General features: G+C 34.8%; 1 protein-coding gene across 3 annotated transcripts in view; it reads left to right on the top strand.

Moving 5' to 3' along the window:
- Positions 1-21,102, top strand: part of MTBP (MDM2 binding protein) — an 87,999-nt gene that overhangs the window by 7,132 nt on the left and 59,765 nt on the right. For all 3 annotated transcript variants that reach the window (XR_008536817.2, XM_016959811.3, XM_016959812.3), the window contains exons 5-11: positions 1,342-1,400; positions 2,932-3,076; positions 4,051-4,168; positions 6,696-6,830; positions 8,642-8,736; positions 11,171-11,240; positions 18,308-18,425. Coding sequence is in view for 2 of the 3 variants with exons in the window: in XM_016959811.3 (XP_016815300.2) it covers positions 1,342-1,400; positions 2,932-3,076; positions 4,051-4,168; positions 6,696-6,830; positions 8,642-8,736; positions 11,171-11,240; positions 18,308-18,425 (740 nt within the window). In the remaining variant the exon portion in view is untranslated. The remainder of the gene's footprint in view (positions 1-1,341; positions 1,401-2,931; positions 3,077-4,050; positions 4,169-6,695; positions 6,831-8,641; positions 8,737-11,170; positions 11,241-18,307; positions 18,426-21,102) is intronic.

A 21,102-nucleotide genomic window follows, 5' to 3' on the forward strand; every position in this document is an offset into this window, starting at 1 on the left:
CATATGTTTTCCTACCACTATTAAAGACAAGTATAGCCGGGCGCAGTGGCTCACGCCTGTAATCCCAGCACTTTGGGAGGCCAAGGCGGGTGGGTCACAAGGTCAGGAGTTCAAGAACAGCCTGGCTAACATGGTGAAACCCCTTTTCTACTGAAAATAGAAAAAATTAGCCGGGCGTGGTGGCAGGTGTCTGTAATCTCAGCTACTTGGGAGCCTGAGGCTGGAGAATCGCTTGAACCCGGGAGGCGGAGGTTGCAGTGAGCTGAGATTCTGCCACTGTACTCCAGCCTGAGCGACAGAGCAACACTCCGTCTCAAAAAAAAAAAAAAAAAAAAAGAAAAGGCAAGTATAAAAGTTTCTGATAAGTGACCTAATAATTATTTCCACAAGGGGGAGCCTGAAAACTAGAGTTTACATAAGATGCCTTAAGTTTCTAAGACGGTGGGTTTATAGTAAAGGATTTAAGTACCTTTATGCTATATAATAAACTTTTTTTGAGAAAAAAATTGCATCATACAGATAAAACTAATAAGTTTTGAAGAATCTGAAGAGGGCGTCATATTCTTTAGTCAAGACTGTTAAATACCATTCAGAGAAAAATCATGTCCTTTTTTATTAAACACTTAGGATTTTCTTACTTTTAAGATTCAGAAAAATGGCTGGGTGCAGTGGCTCATGCCTGTAATGCCAGCACTTTGGGAGGCTGAGGCAGACGGATAACCTGAGCCCAGGAGTTTGAGACCAGCTTGGGCAACATGGCAGAACCCCGTCTCTACATTAGCCAGGCATGGTGGTGTGTGCTTGTAGTCCCAGCTATCCCAGCTATGCAGGAGGCTGAGGTGGGAGGACCTCCTGAACCTGGGGGATTGAGGCTGCAGTGAGCTGTGATCATGCCACTGCACTCCAGCCTGTGTGACAGAGTCAGACCCTGTCTCAAAAGAAACCCAAAAACCAAAAATAAATAAATAAATAAATAAAAGGTTCCAAAAAAAGTTTGATCTGTTAGTTATGATTTATATTTAATATGCTAGTTATAATTTAGGGAGTTTTATTTCCTTTTTTTGTTTGTTTTTGGGGTGTGGGTAAGAACTTGTATTCAGGGTTTGAATCCTAGCTTCCATACATACTAATTATGTAACTTTAGGCAAGTTATTTAAAGTTGAGATAATAATAGTATTATAGTAGTACCTCCTGGAATTGTCATAAAGATCAAATGAGATTATACATCTAACATGTTTAACAGTGTCTGTACAACAATCTTTTTAGTTAATATTACCTATTATGATTATATATAAATATATTTATGGGGTTTTCTTTCCCTAACTTACCCTTTTATTTTAGTCTCTATGAAGAAGCTGCAGAAAATTTGCATCAGTTATCAGACAAGCTTCCTGCTCCTGGTAATATTTTATGACTGCTTTCAATAATTTGTATCTTATCTTATTACACTTTATGAATAAATGATAAATTTGTTCTTTATGTTAGTGTTCTCACTCTAATCTTTAAATTAAAAAATGCAAAACAATTTTTAATTGAAGTTGATACAGAATGTATCCATGAGAGTACATTACCGAGATGTAGCAGTTCTTTTCATTGTTTTCATTTAGTTAGGCAAAAATTAGAACTTTGGACATTAAATAACTATCTCTGTTTCTTTAGTTATTGCTGAAGAAGAATCTTCCTGCTACAGACTGTTGCTTTTCAGAGTATGTTCTATAGAAGACTAATCCTATAAACAGCTCTTTAAAAAGGAGATTATTTAGCCTTGATGATTTGGATAACATTCTTTTATGGTGAAGTTACTATATGCATTGTCAAATGGAATGTCATACCATAAAAGAAAGTGTTTCCTCAGCATTTTTTTATAGAACCTATTTTTTTCCCCATAGTGGGAAGCATACCTGTGACATACTGTATCATAATATTCCTAAAACTGGTTTTTTTCTTTTTTCCTTTGTGTTAATCAAGTAGCTGTCATCTAATATTTGGTACAGTTGGCATCCGCAAATACTTTGAAGAGTATTCTTTTCTGAATACTTTATTGAAGGTCATTATTAAGTAAATATTTGTACTAGGAGCCAAGTGTACCATGATGAATAAAGCATCTGTGATTAACATAAAGGAGCTTTTAGCTGATAGTCAGCCAGATCTCTATATTCAAGGAGATCATATATTAGTACAATAAGCCCCACATAGAAAAATAACTGAATGAGTTGACAAACGTATCAACTTTTAAAATGAAATGTGTTGAGTTCAAAGTATGCACTGAAATATTACATAGTTGTTTTGGCAAATTAGAATACTTTCATTATCAAATTTATCTCCAGTTTGTTTCATTTTGATTTTTGTAGTCCTTCAGGAAATGTATAATTTTATAAAATTTAAAGTTTTGTGAAGTTATTTTTTCTCAGGATCCAATGATGATGTCAGTATAATTGGTTTTCAGAGTGTTTTATTGTCCTTTATAAAAGAGACATCATTTATTTGAACATTACAGTTTTGCACTTATTAATTCTCTTTTGGATAACAAAATTATGTTTAGAAAAATATAATGAAATTGCACAGGTTTTTTTTTTTTCTCTGTTGAGTACAATAGCATTGATCATCATAAGAGCGATGTGTGTAATTAACCACTGCTGCAGAATTGGCAAGTAATTATGATATAGTTTATTGTTTTCTAGTATATGCTAGCTATTTCAAGATAACATGGCTTTCAATAAATGATGAACATTTAAAAAGTTTGAATTCCTAAGGGTGTATATTGTTTTGGAGAATTTCAGAAATTAAAACTAAAAGCTTCCTTTGTCTTCTAAATAAATATAAAATTAATTTTTCTAAATAAACATAAAATTCAGTTCTTCAGGGTACTATTTTGAGACATTTCAGATCTAACTTTTTAAAAATTACAAAAATGCCTTTTTCTCTTTCTAGGTAGAGCAATGGTAGATATAATACTATTGCTTTCTGACAAAGATCCTCCTAAATTGAAAGACTGTTTACCTACTGTAGGAGCATTAAAACATTTGAGAGAATGGTATTCAGCAAAGATCACTATAGCAGGAAATCATTGTGAAATGTAAGCTTCTTTGTTCATATTTGATTATTGTCTGCCTTGTCTGTTTTCACAATTAACATAGTATTCTCTTTTCAGACTCAGCGTTTGAAAATTATTTTAATATGACAACATAAAATTTTATGTTATACCATGATTGCAAATTTGTGTATTGAGAAGAATCTAGATGTTTCATATTTTATATTTATGTTTCTGAGATATTTAAGTTTTTAGTAAATATTATTGATGCTGTTTTACAACCATTATTGAGGATTAATTCTATAAGCACACTGTGTGCTTTTGAACATAGATACACTGGATTTGTCATGTTGTATTTGGTTTTCTGTTATGTGCCAATGTAGGAATAAATATACACTGTTGTGTTTTATGATATTTTAGCAAGGATTAATTGTATATTACAATTTTGATCCTTAAACATTCAGTTGGATTTAATAACTTCATGATTTGTTTTCATTCAACGAATGTTTATTGAGCAATACCTTTATGGCAAGCATAGCAATAGATGCTTGTAAGTTAAGAAAGTGAGAAGACATGATCTTTTTCATTGAAGTGCAGGGAGAAACAGGAATGCTAACAGTCAAGAAAGTCTGTGGTAAGTGCTGTTACAGAATTCCATGCAAAGATGTATGGGAACAATATAGGAGAGCAGTTCTCTTTTTGAAGATAAGGAAGTGACATTGTGCCTGTGTGTGTGTTTATGTACATCTGACACCTTTAAGCCAATAGTAAGAGGAAAGTCTATTTCTTCATCCTTAGTACTAAAGATAATTACTCTAAATTTGTGAGGATGTTGGGACTAAATGAACATGTGTCAGCAATGCACTTAGAGACTGACTTAATGGGTGTTTCATATTAATAGGAAAAATACAGCAATATAAATTTTGCAATTTTGCCTCTTAGGCTTGTAGTTAACTATAATGATTAAATCAGTGAAATATAAAACCCTGTGTTTAATTGTTGTAATCTTTTTTTTATAGAAACTGTCAGAAAATTGCAGAATACCTTTCTGCTAATGTTGTATCTTTAGAAGATCTCAGAAATGTTATTGACTCAAAGGAATTATGGAGGGGGAAAATACAGATATGGGAAAGAAAGGTAAATGAATTATTCACAGTTTGCCAAGTAGGCCTTTCAATTTTATTTACAACAGAGATATTTAAATAAATCTTAATGAAAATGTACCTTATAAAGATATTCTAGAATAGCACTATCTAAGTAGAACTTTCTGCAATAATGGAAATGTTCTATATCTGTGCTAATACACTAGCCTACAAACCACTTATTGCTACTGAGCACTTTATATGTGAGTAGTTCCACCAATGAACTGAATTTTTATTTGATTTTAATTAACTTTAATTTAATCACATAATAATGTGATTATATTCGAGTGCTGTTTCCAGAATGTAATGTTCTTTTAAAATATAGAATTTTTAATCGAGTTCATGTTGTTTATCCAAACTGCTTTATTTTATTGCATGTGTAAACTACTAGAAAAATTGCTTAGAGCATATTGTCTTCCCATAATACTACCTTAGGTGATCTTTGCTGTTTATTAACCAGCCCTCAGATTTTGAACAAATTTTTTTAATCTTACTGGACCCCAGATTTCTCAATTATAAGATGAGAATGTTGTATTAGGTGGACTCTTCTAATCCTGAATTTCTATGAAATTTCTATTTCATTTTGACGTCTCTTACTATGAAAGAATGTTTGTGGGTTTTGTAAGTTATGTCCATTTTGAAATAAGTGTTCATAGTAATTTATGTATTTTTGTAGATAGGCAAAACTAAACTAAGAAAGTTTCTTAATGTTTATTTAGGGTAGCATGGGAGCATGAGTAGACTTTTGAGTTCCTCTAAAGTTTTGTTACACTAATTACTAGAAATTTTTCTTCCTTTTTAATTCACCCTTAATAATGGTTTAATAAAATCTCTGATTAGACAACAGGAATCAGTGTGGCTGGATTTGTCTTGTTGCTTTGCATGTTTGCTCATCCTAATCTCAGACAGGTTAAATCTGCAGGTGAACTTTCTCTGCAAATGTTTTAGTATAAAGAAATCCCACATAGGCTGGGCACAGTGGGTGGCTCAAGCCTATAATCTCAGCACTTTGGGAGGCCAAGGCGGGCAGATCATGAGGTCAGGAGATCGAGACCATCCTGGCTAACACGGTAAAACCCCGTCTCTACTAAAAATATAAAAAATTAGCAGGGCGTGGTGGCAGGTGCCTGTAGTCCCAGCTACTCAAGAGGCTGAGGCAGGAGAATGGTGTGAACCCGGGAGGCGGAGGTTTCAGTGAGCTGAGATCGCGCCACTGTACTCCAGCCTGGGTGACAGAGTGAGACTCCGTCTCAAAAAAAGAAAAAAACCCCAAAAAAACCCCACATAGCCAAGTGGAAGAGTGGAAGATACAGTTTGCTAGAATTGCTTTTGTATGTTTTCTGAAACTGCATGCTTACATACAGAGAGATAATGGCAGAGTTCTTTTCATGTGATTCTTTTATTCTCTTGAATAGGAAATTAAATGTCCGTATCTCCACTGGATGCATTTAAAACTTGAAATCACTTTTTTTGGTAGAGAACAGCTTTTTAGTCAAGAGGTATCATGGTGATTAAGGACATAGATTCTAGAGTTATATTGCCTACAATCAAATCCCAACTCTTTTTTCTTTCTAGTTTAACGTAGCATGTTGTGCAACGCTTAGCCTCTTGGTGCTGCAGTTGTCTTCATCTGTAAGATGATGATAATAGTTCCTATCGCATAGATTTTTGTGAGGATTAAATTATTTAAAGCACAGAGTAACCACTCAGTAAGCATTAGCTATCACTGTTGTTGTGCCTACCATTACTATTATTAGCATCCTTACTATTACTACTTCTGCAGCAATTGATCTTATCAGCAACATTTATCAAAGACAAACTATGTGAGACACTGTGCTAAGGATCTAGTAAAGAATAAGATAGAGCCAGGTGCGGTGGCTCACGCCTGTAATCCCAGCACTTTGGGAGGCTGAGGCGGGTGGATCACCCGAGGTCAGGAGTTCAAGACCAGCCTGGCCAACATGGTAAAACCCCATCTCTACTAAAAATACAAAAAATTAGCTGGGCATGGTGGCAGGTCCCTGTAATCCCAACTACTCAGGAGGCTGAGGCAGGAGAATCACTTGAACCCAGGAGGTGGAGATTGCAGTTAGGCAAGATTGCGCCACTGCACTCCAGCCTGGGCCACAAGAGTGAAACTCCATCTCAAAGCCAAAATAAAAAAAAAAAAAGGGAACAAGACAGACAGCTTCTGTCTTTGCATAACTTACAGACTGGTAGGAAGCCAGATATTGAACAATGCAAAAGAGGTTGTTTGGTCCTGTGGCTGCATAGAATGAGCTTAACATACTCTTGCCAGCTGGTGAAGGACCAACGAGAGCTTTTCATGAAAACCTGAAAAATTGATGTCTAAGTTAAAACAGGATGTGTGCCTAAATGTGAGAAGCACACTTTTGAGCTGAGGAATCAAAAATAAATTTATACATGGGTTTCCCCTCAACTTTTACATTGTAATAAGATGTATTAATCTTTATAGCATTATTCATGATACTTGTAACTGTGTTTTCTTGGTCTCTTTTCAGTTTGGATTTGAAATTAGTTTTCCTGAATTTTGTTTAAAGGGAGTCACACCTAAGAATTTTAGTACATCTAATTTAAATACTGACTTCCTTGCCAAAAAGATCATACCATCAAAGGATAAGAATATTTTGCCAAAGGTAATCGTGTTTAATTTTTTTGTGTGATCATTCATGTGTATTTTTGTTCCTATAAAATATGTTTGAATCTTGACTTAATATTACTAATATATGTGCTTAAGTGTGCTCACTAGCATAATTTTTAATATAATTAAGTACTTAAGTTATACTATGTCATCAACATTAAATTTTGGTGAAAGTGTCATTGTTTTAGATGTTTAAAAAAATGTAATGCTACTAAATGTGTATAGTCCTGAAACCACCTTTGGTTTGGACTTTACTATGTGACCTTTCTAAGACTCAATTTGGAGAGAATATGACATAGAGAAAAGAGGATATGTTTTGATGTTAGGTAAACATGGGTTTGGAACCTAACTGTGTCACCTATAAGTTGTTTATAACCTTGGGTAGATTGATTAACTCATTTGTGAAGTGGAGGCAATAGTAACACACTTATCTTACAAAGTTATGAGGATTAAATGAGGTGAGAGTTTAATATGTGACATAGTACCTGACATATGCTTAACTTATAGTGTAAGAAGTATCAGTTCTTGCCCTGTATCTCCTATACATTTGTTCTTAAAATGCAAGTAATTATAAAATATAATAACTAGGAAAACGCTTAGTTGGCTTTTTAACATTGGAAAAATAATCTAAGGAGATATTTATATGAAGGTACCTTAGAATTCACTTTAAAAGAACTAATTTAAGAACATGGAAAACAGTGGGCATGAAGTTAAAAGGATGTCAAATTGATGGTTAATATTTTCTAATCAAAGGGTGGTACAAAAAGAGGGTATCATTTGATTTGAACTCATTTCTCAATATTTGTTTAGAATTGCTTACTTTTAGTAACTTACTATGGCCATCTTTCACAGGAATATTAAATTCTTTTCTAAAAATTAGAATCGTAAGATTCATGACCTCAACTTTTCGTCAAGTATGAATAATGTGTCCAAATTTTTGCTACTGTTGAAGAGAATCTTAGGGTACAACTTCTTCAATAATGTAAAATTCATATTCTCTCTCTGTATATGTATAGACACACACAACGTATAAACACATATGTTTATGATTATAGATATATATACACTTAATCATGTATGGTGAAATTACTCCGCTTTTTACAAGTCTAAAACTTTGTGTAACCTCTTCAAGAAGTGTGCTCTTTTCTTTGCCTTTCATGTGAAGCACCGTGGCTCCAACTACTGAAATAGCCTCCCTTCAGTAACAAACTCTAATTTGGTTTTAAGCTTTACCCAAGAAATACAGTACCGAAATTTTATTTTTTCTGAATGGAGCTTTCTATGTTAATTAGCACATGCTGGCTTCACTATCTCTCTCTGTAATTTATTTAGTCTTTTCGCTAGAATTTTTTTTTTTTTAAATGTCAGTGTACCACTCAGCCTAAGTTCATCCTGGAGTGTCTTTTCTTTCACTTTTTTAGTCTGCAGATTCCACCTGCAGAGGTAGGTTGCTAATTTGTTTCTTCAACACTATAGCCTATTGTATCACCTGTCTGTGTCGTTGAAGATAAACAGCAAAAGTTGAGAACGCTTGTCCTCTGTTGCTTACCTCTTCCCATACTTATTTTCTCCTGTGAAAGCTCTTCCTGGTTACTAAGTGATCTCCATGTCTGTTTCTGTACCCTGAAAGGTAGAATTGAAATTGAAGAAATTCTGGTCTGCTATAGAGGATTAAATGCTAGGCATGCTTAATGTGTAAAAAGTTGCTTTTTAAGATCCATTTTAAAGTTTTAAACCCTTAATCACTAATTTGTTTACTTTTGTTTATGGTATTTAAATATTACACAATTTTAATTTCTTTTCTAGGTTTTCCATTATTATGGCCCTGCTTTAGAATTTGTGCAGATGATAAAATTATCAGATCTACCCTCCTGCTATATGTCGGATATTGAATTTGAGTTGTATCCTTTCATTTACATGTTCATTTTAGATTACATTTTCTGTGTCAGGTAGAATGTTCTGGTATTGTCAGGTAAATATACATGTTAGGTATATCTTTTTCATTATATTCACTGTTTTAATGTTGATGTTCAAGTAGGCTGCTGGACTCCTTATTTTTGGAGTTGCTGGGGAAGGAAGTTCTTGCTTTTCCCACCACCTGGATCCTATACCTATTTTATCAGAAATCTTCCTCCCTATGCAAGCATCTTTATTTTTGTTCAGTATTGTTGAGACTTTTCTATGGATAGGGCTATGGAAATAATACAGAAGTGATTGAGCCTTGCTTCTTTAATGCAATTATAATGTTCTCTGCTTGAGCACAGGACTGATCTACTCTCACACCTAGCCTAGCATTAACTGCAACTTTGTCCTTCCCACCCACTGCCCAGACACCACCACGTATATATTTTATGTGCTTTTGTTAACTTTACTATTATTTTTTATAGTTTTAATGCTTTTTGGAAATAATTTCCCTTTTCCTGAAATCCAGGAATACATCTCCATGACTTCTGTGTTTTACTCAATATGTTTCTGCTGAAGAAGTCTGTAACTGCAATATATCATAGCATAGAGTAAGCACTCAATATTGTCAGATGAATGACTTTGGATTATGTCAGCCTAAATCAAAATACTCATTATTTTCTTATTGAAAGTTCTTTGCTGCAGAAAAGATAACATATACAAAGGTATAGGAGAACCTTACCCAGCTGAGAACTGTTTGTAGTCTAGAATCATTAAAGAGTAGTGGTTTTTTGGCTTGGGGGTGTTGAGGGCAGTTGCTAAGTGATCAGATTGGAGAGCCTTTTCAGATTAATCAGGTCCTAAAAGACCTTACATATCATGATTGGGGTTAAATTCTATCCTAAAGATAATGAGGAATCATACAAGGATTATAAGCCAGACATAGCTTAATGAAAAGTAAATTTTAGATCATGCTGGTAGGATTTTGGAAACCTGAGCAAAGCTCGAACTAAACAAGTGGCATTTGGAATGGAGAGCCAGGAAAAGTACACGATGTGTTAAAGATGTAAAATCAACACGGTATTATGATTTATTTATTACATGCGGAGAAAGTGAGAAGGCCAGAGAGTGTAGTTGATTCCCTATGTTGAAACTGGTGTCACTAGTTGAGATAACGAGGTGAGCCATTTTCACAGAGAAAGAGGAATTCAGGTTCGGGTAGTTGGAGTGGTAATGTACATTGTAGTAAAAAGCATAATAGGTAGTTTAAAAATTTTTTTATCCATTGTACATTACTGTTGAGAACCATTTAGCCAGCATGCTACCTGGCGGTATAACTAGACGTTACTTTCAGATATAATCTATTATTAATACTTCTTTTCTCTGTGCTCATCTGTTAGCAGCTTGTAGGTCAGAAGCTATTTGATGTTTTTATCTTATATTAGATTCTTGTCTTAGACCAATGGTTTTCAAACTATCTTCCAAGGAAAGTCGAGGACTGAGTTCTTCAGATAATGGGATTGAAAGATAAGTTGAGTGGGCATGGCTCTTGGCCCCCTCCTACTGCAACCAGAGCAGCACCTGTTCTACCCTAAATATTGGGTTTCCAGATAAAACGTCACTTGCAAAAAGTTTCTGCATTAAAAAGGTTTGCAAAGTGCACTGTAAACTGTTTTCATGGTACCAGCCAACACTTAGATGTTTGGCCGTGTTTTTACTTAATATTCAGTATACTTTTTGCTACCATTATGTTAAGAAAAGTTCTACAACTTGAAAAAAAAAATCTTCCCTCAAATACTGTATTTATGCTTTTAGAATAGGCAGAGGACTTCCTGGTATATGGTGTAGAGAGGAGGGAGAAATGTTAGGAATCTGTGGAAAATAAAACAAGTAATTTATAAACTTAAAAAATGTTTAAATGTTTCTCCTGCCATCAGCATGAAGAAACCTAAGAGTCAGTCAGCTGATGTATCATTTTATGTATTTAAGTAAATATAAATGGTATCACATGTATCTGCAAATATATTCAACATATTTTAAACTCTCTTTTAAAAATATATAAGCATGTTTAGAAATACACCTAAGAACAGAACATTTTATATAAAAAGAAATTGTTATTGGCTGGAAATGAAACACTAGCATAGTGTTTTTGAATTTTTATTTAGAAGCTACAGTTTTTATAAATTTCTTGTTCTTACAGTTTATAGTAATGCTCTATATAGTAGCACTGTTTCTTAGCATATTTTCAGAATCAAACAAATAATTGGAAAAATACTTATCCTTAGGGAAAGGCGTAATTGTTAATTGCTACAGTTAAATTTTTTAATAGATGAATTTAAGCAACTGTGGAAGAATTGAAATAATGAAACTTATTTTAAGGAGTACATTGTTTCATGGGTACCATTACATCATTTCTTTAACTCCTTAGTACAGAGGATTGACAAACAGTACCAAACAGAATTCTATGTTGCTGTTGGAGCAGATTTCTTCTCTGTGTAGCAAGGTATTGAGGGTTTCTTGGGGGTTTTTTGTTTGTTTGTTTTTATACTTGCCATTTAAGGATGTGTAAGAAAAGGGAATGTAACTTATTAATCTGTTTGCTTGATGACTCGGCTTCTTTAATGTAATATAGGATAATTTTGGTCCTAACTCATATTAAGATACTTTGGACTTTTCATAATAACTGTTAAAGTACTCTGCAAACATAAGTGACATTTTGTTTTTAGGAGATATTTTCAGAAATAAGCTTTATGACTGGTAATTGCTTTAAAGTTTTAAAATTTTATAACATGTTATTGTTAACCTACTTCTTCAACATGCGATTTCAATTCTATGAGAAGACATTCATATACTTGCATTCTTTTTCTCATTGTAGGGCAGGGGATGAAAGTGGAAAAAGCTAAAGTTCTACTAAATTGTCATTTGGGAGTTTTCAGTTTTTCTTTCTAAATTCTGATGATGTTTAGGAGATTTATGGCTACTTTAACAATTATTTTGTATATATAATGATGTAAAATTGGTATATTTTTAACTTTAAAAAAATTACAATATAAAGAATTTTAAGTGGACTCATCTATTTGAAATCAAATTCAGTTTCTAATAGGAAAAAGTGAAAGTTTGCTTTTTTTCTAGTTATTTATTCAACTGTTATGTTTCTGTGAAAACAATTTTTAATGCACAAAATCTTTATTGGCAGTACTTACATTACATTTTCTTATTGTTTTAATAACAAGTAGACTAGCAAATAGTCCTGCAGGGAGAAAGTGATTATTATAATTATAACAGTTTCCCTATGGTGCTATAATCAAGTCTTGGTTATAATTCCTATAGAAAATCGATATAGTAAAGGAAAAATGATTTTGACCTTAAGATGTATATTTGACTATATACTAACTTAAAATTTTGGCTTCTGGCCTCTTTTTCCATAAATTTAATAGTCCTTTGAATAGGACGCCAAAGTATTTATTTGATGAAGTGGCCTTTACCAATATTAACCTGGCTTTCATCCTCTAAGAATAACTAATTTGCTAAATTTTGAAATTTTAAAATTTATCTTTTATCATTTATCCAACATATATTCTACTGTGTATGAGGTACTATACTAGATTTCGGGAACCCAGTAATGAAGTGTACAGAAGAAGCTTCTATATTTGTGGAACTTACATTTTAGGGGACCAACAGAAAATAAATAACTGCAGACATAATAAGAATTATGAAGAAATAAACAGCCTGGGATAGGGAATAAGTCAAGAGACCCTACTTTAGATAGAGATTAATAAGGCCATACATTTCTCCAAACTATTTGCAGAGACAGCTTATGAATTAGTATATATTTTTTAAGTGCACTGAGAATAAAAAATACCCTGCTTCTATTTTAATCCAGGTAGCCAAGTAGCTCTCTGTATAACCCTGTCCAGTCACCTAATTTTTTGGAGATGCTTCCTTGTATGGATTGAGAAAATTATTATTTATCATTAATTATCTATATTGCCAAATAAGGGAGGAAAGGAATATAGATGGTATAGTAGAAAGTCTTAAATAGAAGAGCATGTTTTTTAGAAAACTTGACTTTAAGCCATAGCTATGCCACTCACTGGCTTACAGCTCTTAATATTGTAAACTGGAAATAATAATCCCTCTGTTACCTATTTCAGAGTTGTAATAAAAACCAAATTGAAATGTATTTTATAAACTACCAAGTATGATATAAATGATGGTTGCTAACTAATTTTTTATTGTCTTTGAAGTTTATGTGGCCCAAATGATGGACACACATATGTGAAGCAGTTTCCTTAAAAGTATAAAGCACTAGATATTAGATATTCTCTAAGTAATTTGAAGGTGTGATGAAATTTATAGAAATTTTACAGAGAAATTTGTAGAAATCTTATAGAGACTTTTTTTTTTTTTTTTTTGGGACGGAGTCTCGCTCTGTCACCCAGGCTGGAGAGCAGTGGCGCGATCTCAGCTCACCGCAACCTCTGCCTCCCGGGTTCAAGTGATTCTCCTGCCTCAGCCTCCCCAGTAGCTGGGATTACAGGCATGTGCCACCATGCCTGGCTAATTTATAGAGACTATTTCAAGTCAAAATGAGATCTGTACCTATAGTTTAACACAGGTGTAACATAAGCATTAGTCCATCTAGTTATTGAAGATAGGCAACACTAATCCTAGAAGCACCCTAAACTATTAATGTTTAATAATATATTTTCAGTTGTTTTGTTTTAAATTTGTTGTATTAGATTATCATTTTTTCTTCTCAAACCATAATTGTAAAATATTACAACATACTTTATTAGTAAGAAATAGAGACTTTATAACTATGTTCCCAGTTTAATGCAGCAAAAGGGATTATTTTTGAAGCCGTATATTATGTAACTTAGAAAACAAATCTAAATATGAAGTAATTTGTTTTTCTTAAACATTGAGTTATGATTTGTTTTTTACTCTTTTTTTTTTTTTTTTAGACAGAGTCTCGCTCTATTGCCCAGGCTGGAGTGCAATGGTGTGATCTTGGCTCACTGCAACCTCCGTCTCCTGGGTTCAAGCAATTCTCCTGGCTCAGCCACTCAAATACCTAGAACTACAAGCATACACCACCATGGTTGGCTAATTTTTTTTTGTATATTTAGTGGAGACAGGGTTTCGTCATGTTGGCCAGGCTGGTCTTGAACTCCTGACCTCAAGTGACCCACCCACCTCGGCTTCCCAAAGTGCTGGCTCAGGTGTGAGCCATTGCACCTGGTCATTTTTCACATTTTTGAAAAAGTGTTTAATTACATACCAGTTCTTTGAAATCTAGTGCTTTATAACTTGGGTTTCAGCTGGGCGCGGTGGCTCACGCCTGTAATCCCAGCACTTTGGGAGGCCGAGGCAGGTGAATCACCTGAGGTCAAGAGTTTGAGACCAGCCTGGCCAACATGGTGAAACCCCATCTCTACTAAAAATACAAAAAATTAGCCGGGCAAGGAGGCGCTTGCCTGTAGTCCCAGCTATGCGGGAGGCTGAGGCAGGAGAATCACTTGTACCCAGGAGGTGGAGGTTGCAATGAGCCAAGATCGCGCCACTGTACTCGAGCCTGGGCAACAGAGCAAGACTCCGTCTCAAAAAAAAATAAAAATAAAAATAAATAAATAACTTGGGTTTCATTTATTAAACAATTTTTTTTTCTTTTTTTAATGTTTTTACTGCTGCTATCTGCCAGATGCTTGTTTGTAATATTGGATAGAATAAGATGGACAGGCCCTTTCTCAAGAAACTTTCATGGTGCTTAAATTCTGTTGCTTTGTGTGATCTTCAGTCAGCATCTTAGCTTAAACAAATTATTTATCTATGTAACTATGATTAGCCCCAGAATATAAGTAAAAACTTCTTGGAGTAAAGCTTATTTTACTAATAATTAAGCTAGATTAGGAAAAGACAAGATAGGATTGTTAGGGAGTTATGATGTTCACTAATCTTCTGGCTGGGAAATATTTCTTCAAAGAGAGGAATTTGCAAGCTAGAAACATGATTTCCACAATGACTGCTTGTTGGAGAGGACCTACTGAAAAGATTTAATCAAGATTTTGAAATTCAGGCCAGGTGCAGTGACTCACGCCTGTAATCCCACCACTTTGGGAGGCCAAGGCGGGTGGATCACTTGAGGTCAGGAGTCCAAGACCAGCCTGAGCAACATGGTGAAACCCCGCCTCTACTAAAACAATAGAAAATATTATCCAGGCATGGTGGCATGCACCTACTTGGGAGGCTGAGGCGGGAGAGTCACTTGAACCAGGGAGGCAGAGGTTGCAGTGAGCAGAGATCACACCACTGCACTCCAGCATGGGCAACAGGGTGAGATTGTCTCAAAAAAAAGATTTTGAAACTCAGATTTGAAATGTTATTTGGCATTTATATTCTGGAGATAGAATGATAGCTTGAACAGATCATCCTCAAGTCTCTCAGAGGTTATCTAATGATTAGTGTATGGGTGAGAACAAGTTATCAGCACCTAAGTGTATTAAGAATGCATTATAAACAACTGACAATTTTATTTTGTAGGGAATTATAGTTTGTGTGATTTAGAAATACTTATTTTCATATTTGTAGCAAATGTCTAGTCAATTTCAGTCTGTCTCAAAAGTGTGGCCATTTCAGCTAATGGGTCCCACCACATTTATATTAGGTTATAAGTAATGCATTGAACTGCATTTAGCATCCCTAAAATGTTGAGAAAGCTATAACTGGGACTCAGTCTGGCATACTCACATTACAGCCTTGTCCACCTTTTTAACCATACAGTCTGGTCACATTTTTTGGGTTATGAAGTCTTATGTATGCGAGAAAGAAGAACTAGGATTTAATGTTGAGAAAATTAGATATTTTTTTTATATTTAATGATTATTTTCTATTGCTAAATATTTTTATTTTTAATTTCTAATTCTTAACTACATAAAATATATTTGACTTTAAAAAGATTATGGCTATAATAATAAAGAAAAATAAGCATATTTCTTTTAACCTTTCTTATTTTGTTCCTAACATATTAGGTTGGTGTAAAGTAATTATGGTTTCAGACCATGAATTTTAAGTCGTTATAACTAGGCTCAAACACATCTTTATGAATAAAAATAGAAACCATTACAATCAACACATTTTTGCCAATGAGAATTAAGATTTTTATTATTCCTGTAGTATAAAAATCCATGCTTTGGAATTCTACGAACTCTTGGAAAGCGTTTTCTGCATCCTGCCTTGCCTGTGGAAGCATTTTCCCTGCAAAAAGTTGTTGAGATGCTTGAGGAAGTGGCAGTCAGTTGGTGAGAGGTCAGGTGAATATGATGGATGAGGCAAAACTTTGTAGCCCAGTTCATTTAACTTTTGAAGCATTCATTGTGTGACGTGTGGTCAGGCGTTGTCATGGAGAAGAATTGGGCCCTTTCTGTTGACCAATGCCGGCTACAGGTGTTGCAGTTTTTGGTGCATCTCATCGATTTGCTGAGCACAAGTCTTAGATGTAATGGTTTCACCAGGATTCAAAAAGCTGTCATGGATCAGAATGGCAGCAGACCAGGAAACAGTGACCATGACCTTTTTTTTTAGTGCAAGTTTGGCTTTGGGAAGTGCTTTGGAGCTTCTTTTCGGTCCAACCACCAGGCTAGTCGTCGCCCACTTTTCGTCACACAATCTGATCGAGAAATTGTTCGTTGTTGTGTAGAATAAGGGAAGACGACACTTCAAAACAACAATTTTTAAAATTTTTGCTCAGCTCATGAGGCACCTACTTATTGAGCTTTTGGGGGTTTATTTATTTATTTTTTTGTTTTGTTTTTGAGATAGAGTCTCACTCTGTTGCCCAGGCTGGAGTGCAGTGGCTCAATCTGGGCTCATTGCAACCTCTGCCTCCCAGGTTCAAGCAATTCTCCTGCCTCAGCCTCCCAAGTATCTGGGACTACAGGCGTATGCCACCATGCCTGGCTAATTTTTGTATCTTTAGTAGAGACAAGGTTACACCATATTGGCCAGGGTGGTCTCGAACTCCTGACCTCAGGTGATCCACTTGCCTCGGCCTCCCAAAGTGCTGAGATTACAGGTATGAGCCACCGTGCCTGGCCTTATTGAGCTTTCTAATTTGCTTCAAATGCCAAATGACCATAGAATGGTCGACAATGAGTTCTTCTGCAGCTTCTTGTGTAGTTGCAAGAGGATCAGCTTCGATCATTGCTCTCAATTGGTTGTTGTCAGCTTCCTATGGCCGGCCGCTATACCACTCGTCTTCAAGGCTCTCGTCTCCTTTGCAAAACTTTTTGAACCACCATTGCACTGCATGTTCGTTAGCAGTTCCTGGGCCAAATGCGTTCATGTTGCAAGTTGTCTCCACTGCTTTATGACCCATTTTGAACTCGAATAAGAAAATTACTCACATTTGTTTTTTGTCTAACATCATTTCCATAGTCTAAAATAAACATAAACAGCAAGTAATAAGTTATTAGCAAGAAAACATAAAGCGAGAAATGCTCATTAAAATGATGTATAACATAACCACACTTATTTAAGAACATATTCCAATATCAAACGGCAAATTTCAACAGTGCAAAAACCACAATTACGTTTGCACCAACCTTAATATTTATTTTTATATCTGTGAATTAAGAATGCATAAGTAAAAATAATAGCAACAAAACATTAAAATATTAGTGATCATGTATTTCATGTAACTAGTCCATCAATATAGGACAGTTAAAAGTGGTTTTGCACTAGCTTTAAGATCTTTGGCAAATGCTTTGCCTAAATTTTCCCAAAGTTTTAAAATGAAATACTTTTTACTGAGATGTGATTGATGTAGCTGCATTTCTAAAATAACAGGAAAAATATAGCTTTCAGAACTGTGGTTTGTTTTATTCAGCCCTTAATAAACTGAGAATTTACCTAAATAGATTATGGTGATTTTGTTGAACCAATATTTAATAAGCATCTGTATCCCCAGCCCTGGCAATACAAAGATGAATAAGCAGAGTTTGCTCATAAATCAGTCAGAAGTTGCTGTATGTTTTCTAGCATATAATTCATTGTCTTCTCCTCAGTTTTTACCTATTAGCATTAAATCTCTGATTTCCAGGAACAAAGTTTCTGAGTTGCCTTCAAATGTATTTTAATTTTGAAACTAGAACAATAATTCATCTAGTCAAGAAGTTATAAGATGATGGTTGAATATAACAAAATATTTTGGTGCTAGAACTCAGCCTTACACTGTTTTGTATATATACAAATAAATTATGTCCACAACCTGAACTTGAAGCAAATATTGTGAATTTTTCAGAGATGTATACCTCAGTGGAAAAGGGAAGCCTGTAGCTTTGAGTGCCTTTGCTGTTTTTGTTTGTCTGCATTTTAGCTTTTATTTTGTTTTGTTTTGACAGAGGGTGGGCCATTGTTCTTACTTTTTAGTTTTTATAGTGGAGTTTTTGGGAGAGGGCATTACTAAATGCATGTTACATTGGTGAAATATGAGTGGAAAATTGTCAACTGGCACTATTCAAGAATGAATCTCAATGTGCAATCAATAAAAATATGGTCTGTTTTATTCAGGTTGGTGCTCTTTTTGTATTGCCATGTACCATTAGTAACATACTGATTCCACCTCCCAACCAACTCAGTTCAAGAAAATGGAAGGAATATATAGCTAAAAAGCCTAAAACAATCAGTGGTAAGTATTACATGTTTCAGTTGTTTTAATGATGCAGCATAGTTAATGTATGTATCAAATTTGAAGTGAAGATAACATTTCTATATGAGAAAACAGGATTTCATATTATTGCTACTGATTACCAGGAGTCCACATCATTTTAAGATTTTTAATTGCAACCTACTGTAACATAAAGTATCTCTAACCATATTCATTTAAAATGCTAGTGATCTAAAGGCAGAACTCTTGGTTCATTAGATAGCTAATTATACTGAACATGGGTTTTTTAGAGACATTTCAGGAATCAAATTTGTGAAAAGAGCGGTTCATTTATTATATGGTACATAAAAAACCTGTGATAATTTTTTGAAGAAATTAGAAGTTATTTATTTATTTATTTAGAGATAGAGTCTCGCTTTGTCACCCAGGCTAGAGTGCGGTGGCACGATCTTGGTTCACTGCAACCTCCACCTCCTGGGTTCAAGTGATTCTCCTGCTTCAGCCTCCCAAGTATATGGGATTACAGGCACCCACCACCATGCCTGGCTAATTTTTATATTTTTAGTCGAGATGCGGTTTCACCATGTTGGCCAGGCTGGTCTCGAACTCCTGACCTCAAGTGATCCACCTGCCTCCGCCTCCCAGAGTGCTAGGATTACAGGCGTGGGCCACCGCACTTGACCTAAAGTTTTTTATTTAACAGTTTAACTGTATGTTACACAGTATTCCAAGTATTCTATTTTAGAAATATTGATTCATTTAATTTTTGTAATAACCCCATATACTTATTTTTATCCCCATTTTACAGATGAAGGAATTGGAGCTTAGAGAAGTGACAGAGCTATTAATTGGCAGAACCTACGGCTCTGTCACTTCTCCAAGGGTTTGAATCTGTGCTCTTGTGCTCTTTACCACTACACTGTGTTTCCACTCTGTTCCTCTAGTATGTTCAAGATGTCTTTATCCAAATGAAAATTTCTGTTATAAAATCAGAGATTAAGTCCAAACCCTAGTATTTCATGAGGTGATTCTGGCTTAGAATGTTAAAATTGCTTTCCCAAAGTCACATTGGTGAAGTGTGTTCCATCATACTTTGGCCTTGATGTGTGTTTTTTAAATTGAACAAAAATTGTTTACTTTTTTTTTAGCTTACAGTTTTTGTGACCCATAATGTGATGGGACTAAGAACTGTAATTGAAACTATTATGAAGAAATCTGTAGAAATACTCCACAGGGCCCTTGAATTTTGAGGAATACAGTTTTAAAATCAGTAGCTTATACAGTACAGATTTTCTATTTTTCTGTATAAGAAACGGGAGATACTGAATTCTATTTTAGCAGATGTTGAATTTCAAATGTAGGTAAGATATCTATGTGGAAATTTAAATGTAGAGTTTGAAATTTAGATACAGATCTCTAGGTAATAGGGCTGGAGATCTAGATTTTGAGTTTATCTATTGCGTAATAAGCCACCCCGAAACTTAGTGGCTTGAAAGAGCAAACATTTTATTTGCTTATAGTTTTGCAGTCTGAGCTGCCCTCAGCAGAGTAGTTCTACTGATCTCACAAGAGGTCATTGATGTGGGTGTTTTGAACTTGCAGATGATTTGGAGGCTGGGTTCAGTGGAGCTGGCTGGCTTTCTCTCTCCGTTTAGTCTTAGAGCCTTTTCCTTGCCACATGGTCTTCTCAGATGATCTCTCCTGCAAGTTAGCTGGAATTTTTCCATGGTGGCTCAGGACAAACATATAGAACTTGAAACTACCAAGACTTTTTAAGGCTTAATCCCAGGACTAGCCCAGTCTTACTTCTATTACATTCCGTTATTTAGAGCTAGTTACAAGAATAGTCTAAATTCAAGGGGGAAGTACCTATCCAAAGGTGTGAATAATAGGAAGCCACCAATGTAAAAAGTCTACCATAGGTGCCTGTAAGTTAGGAATGTAGAATGTTAGTTAGGAATGGTTGAAAACAACAATACATAAAGAACATGGCTAGAGAAGAGAGCCAAGGATAGGATCTTTAGAAATACAGTCATCCCTCAGTATCCACTGGGGATTGGTTCCAGGACCCCTGTGGATAACAAAATTCCTAGATGCTCAAACCCCTCATATAAAATGGAGTAGGAGTTGCATATAACTTCTGCACATCCTCCTGTATATTTTACATCATCTCTAGATTACTTATAATGCCTGATACAATGTAAATGCTATGTAAATACTTGTTATGCTATATTCTTTTTTTAAATTTGTATTCTTCTTGGTTATTAATTTGTTATTTTTAAATTTTTTTTGGAATATTTTCAATTCATGGTTGGTTGAATCCACAGTGTGAAACCCATGGATGTAGAGGCAAATTGTACCTGCATGTAAGGTGAAAGTGGAGAAAAGTTAGGAAATGATATGGTAAATGGTCTTTGGAAGACCCTAGCAAGTTATCGTTAACATCAGCATTAAAATACCATTTATACAGAGCGTGGTGCAAAGTGTGGGAAATAAAGGAGCATCAAACTGGGTTTTTACACTTAAGGAAGTAGATTCATTGTCTTTTTTGCTGTGAAATTTATACTCAAGTGAGGAATGTACCTAGGACAATAATTATAAGTCTGTTTGGCCAACATTGTGAAGGCAAAATGGAAGGTACTTCCAGAATGTATGACCTAACATAGCCTTAAGAGCTCAAGAAAAGTTTCCTATAGGA

The sequence above is a fragment of the Pan troglodytes genome, chromosome 7, assembly GCF_028858775.2.
Source record: "Pan troglodytes isolate AG18354 chromosome 7, NHGRI_mPanTro3-v2.0_pri, whole genome shotgun sequence".
Classification (NCBI taxonomy): domain Eukaryota; kingdom Metazoa; phylum Chordata; class Mammalia; order Primates; family Hominidae; genus Pan; species Pan troglodytes.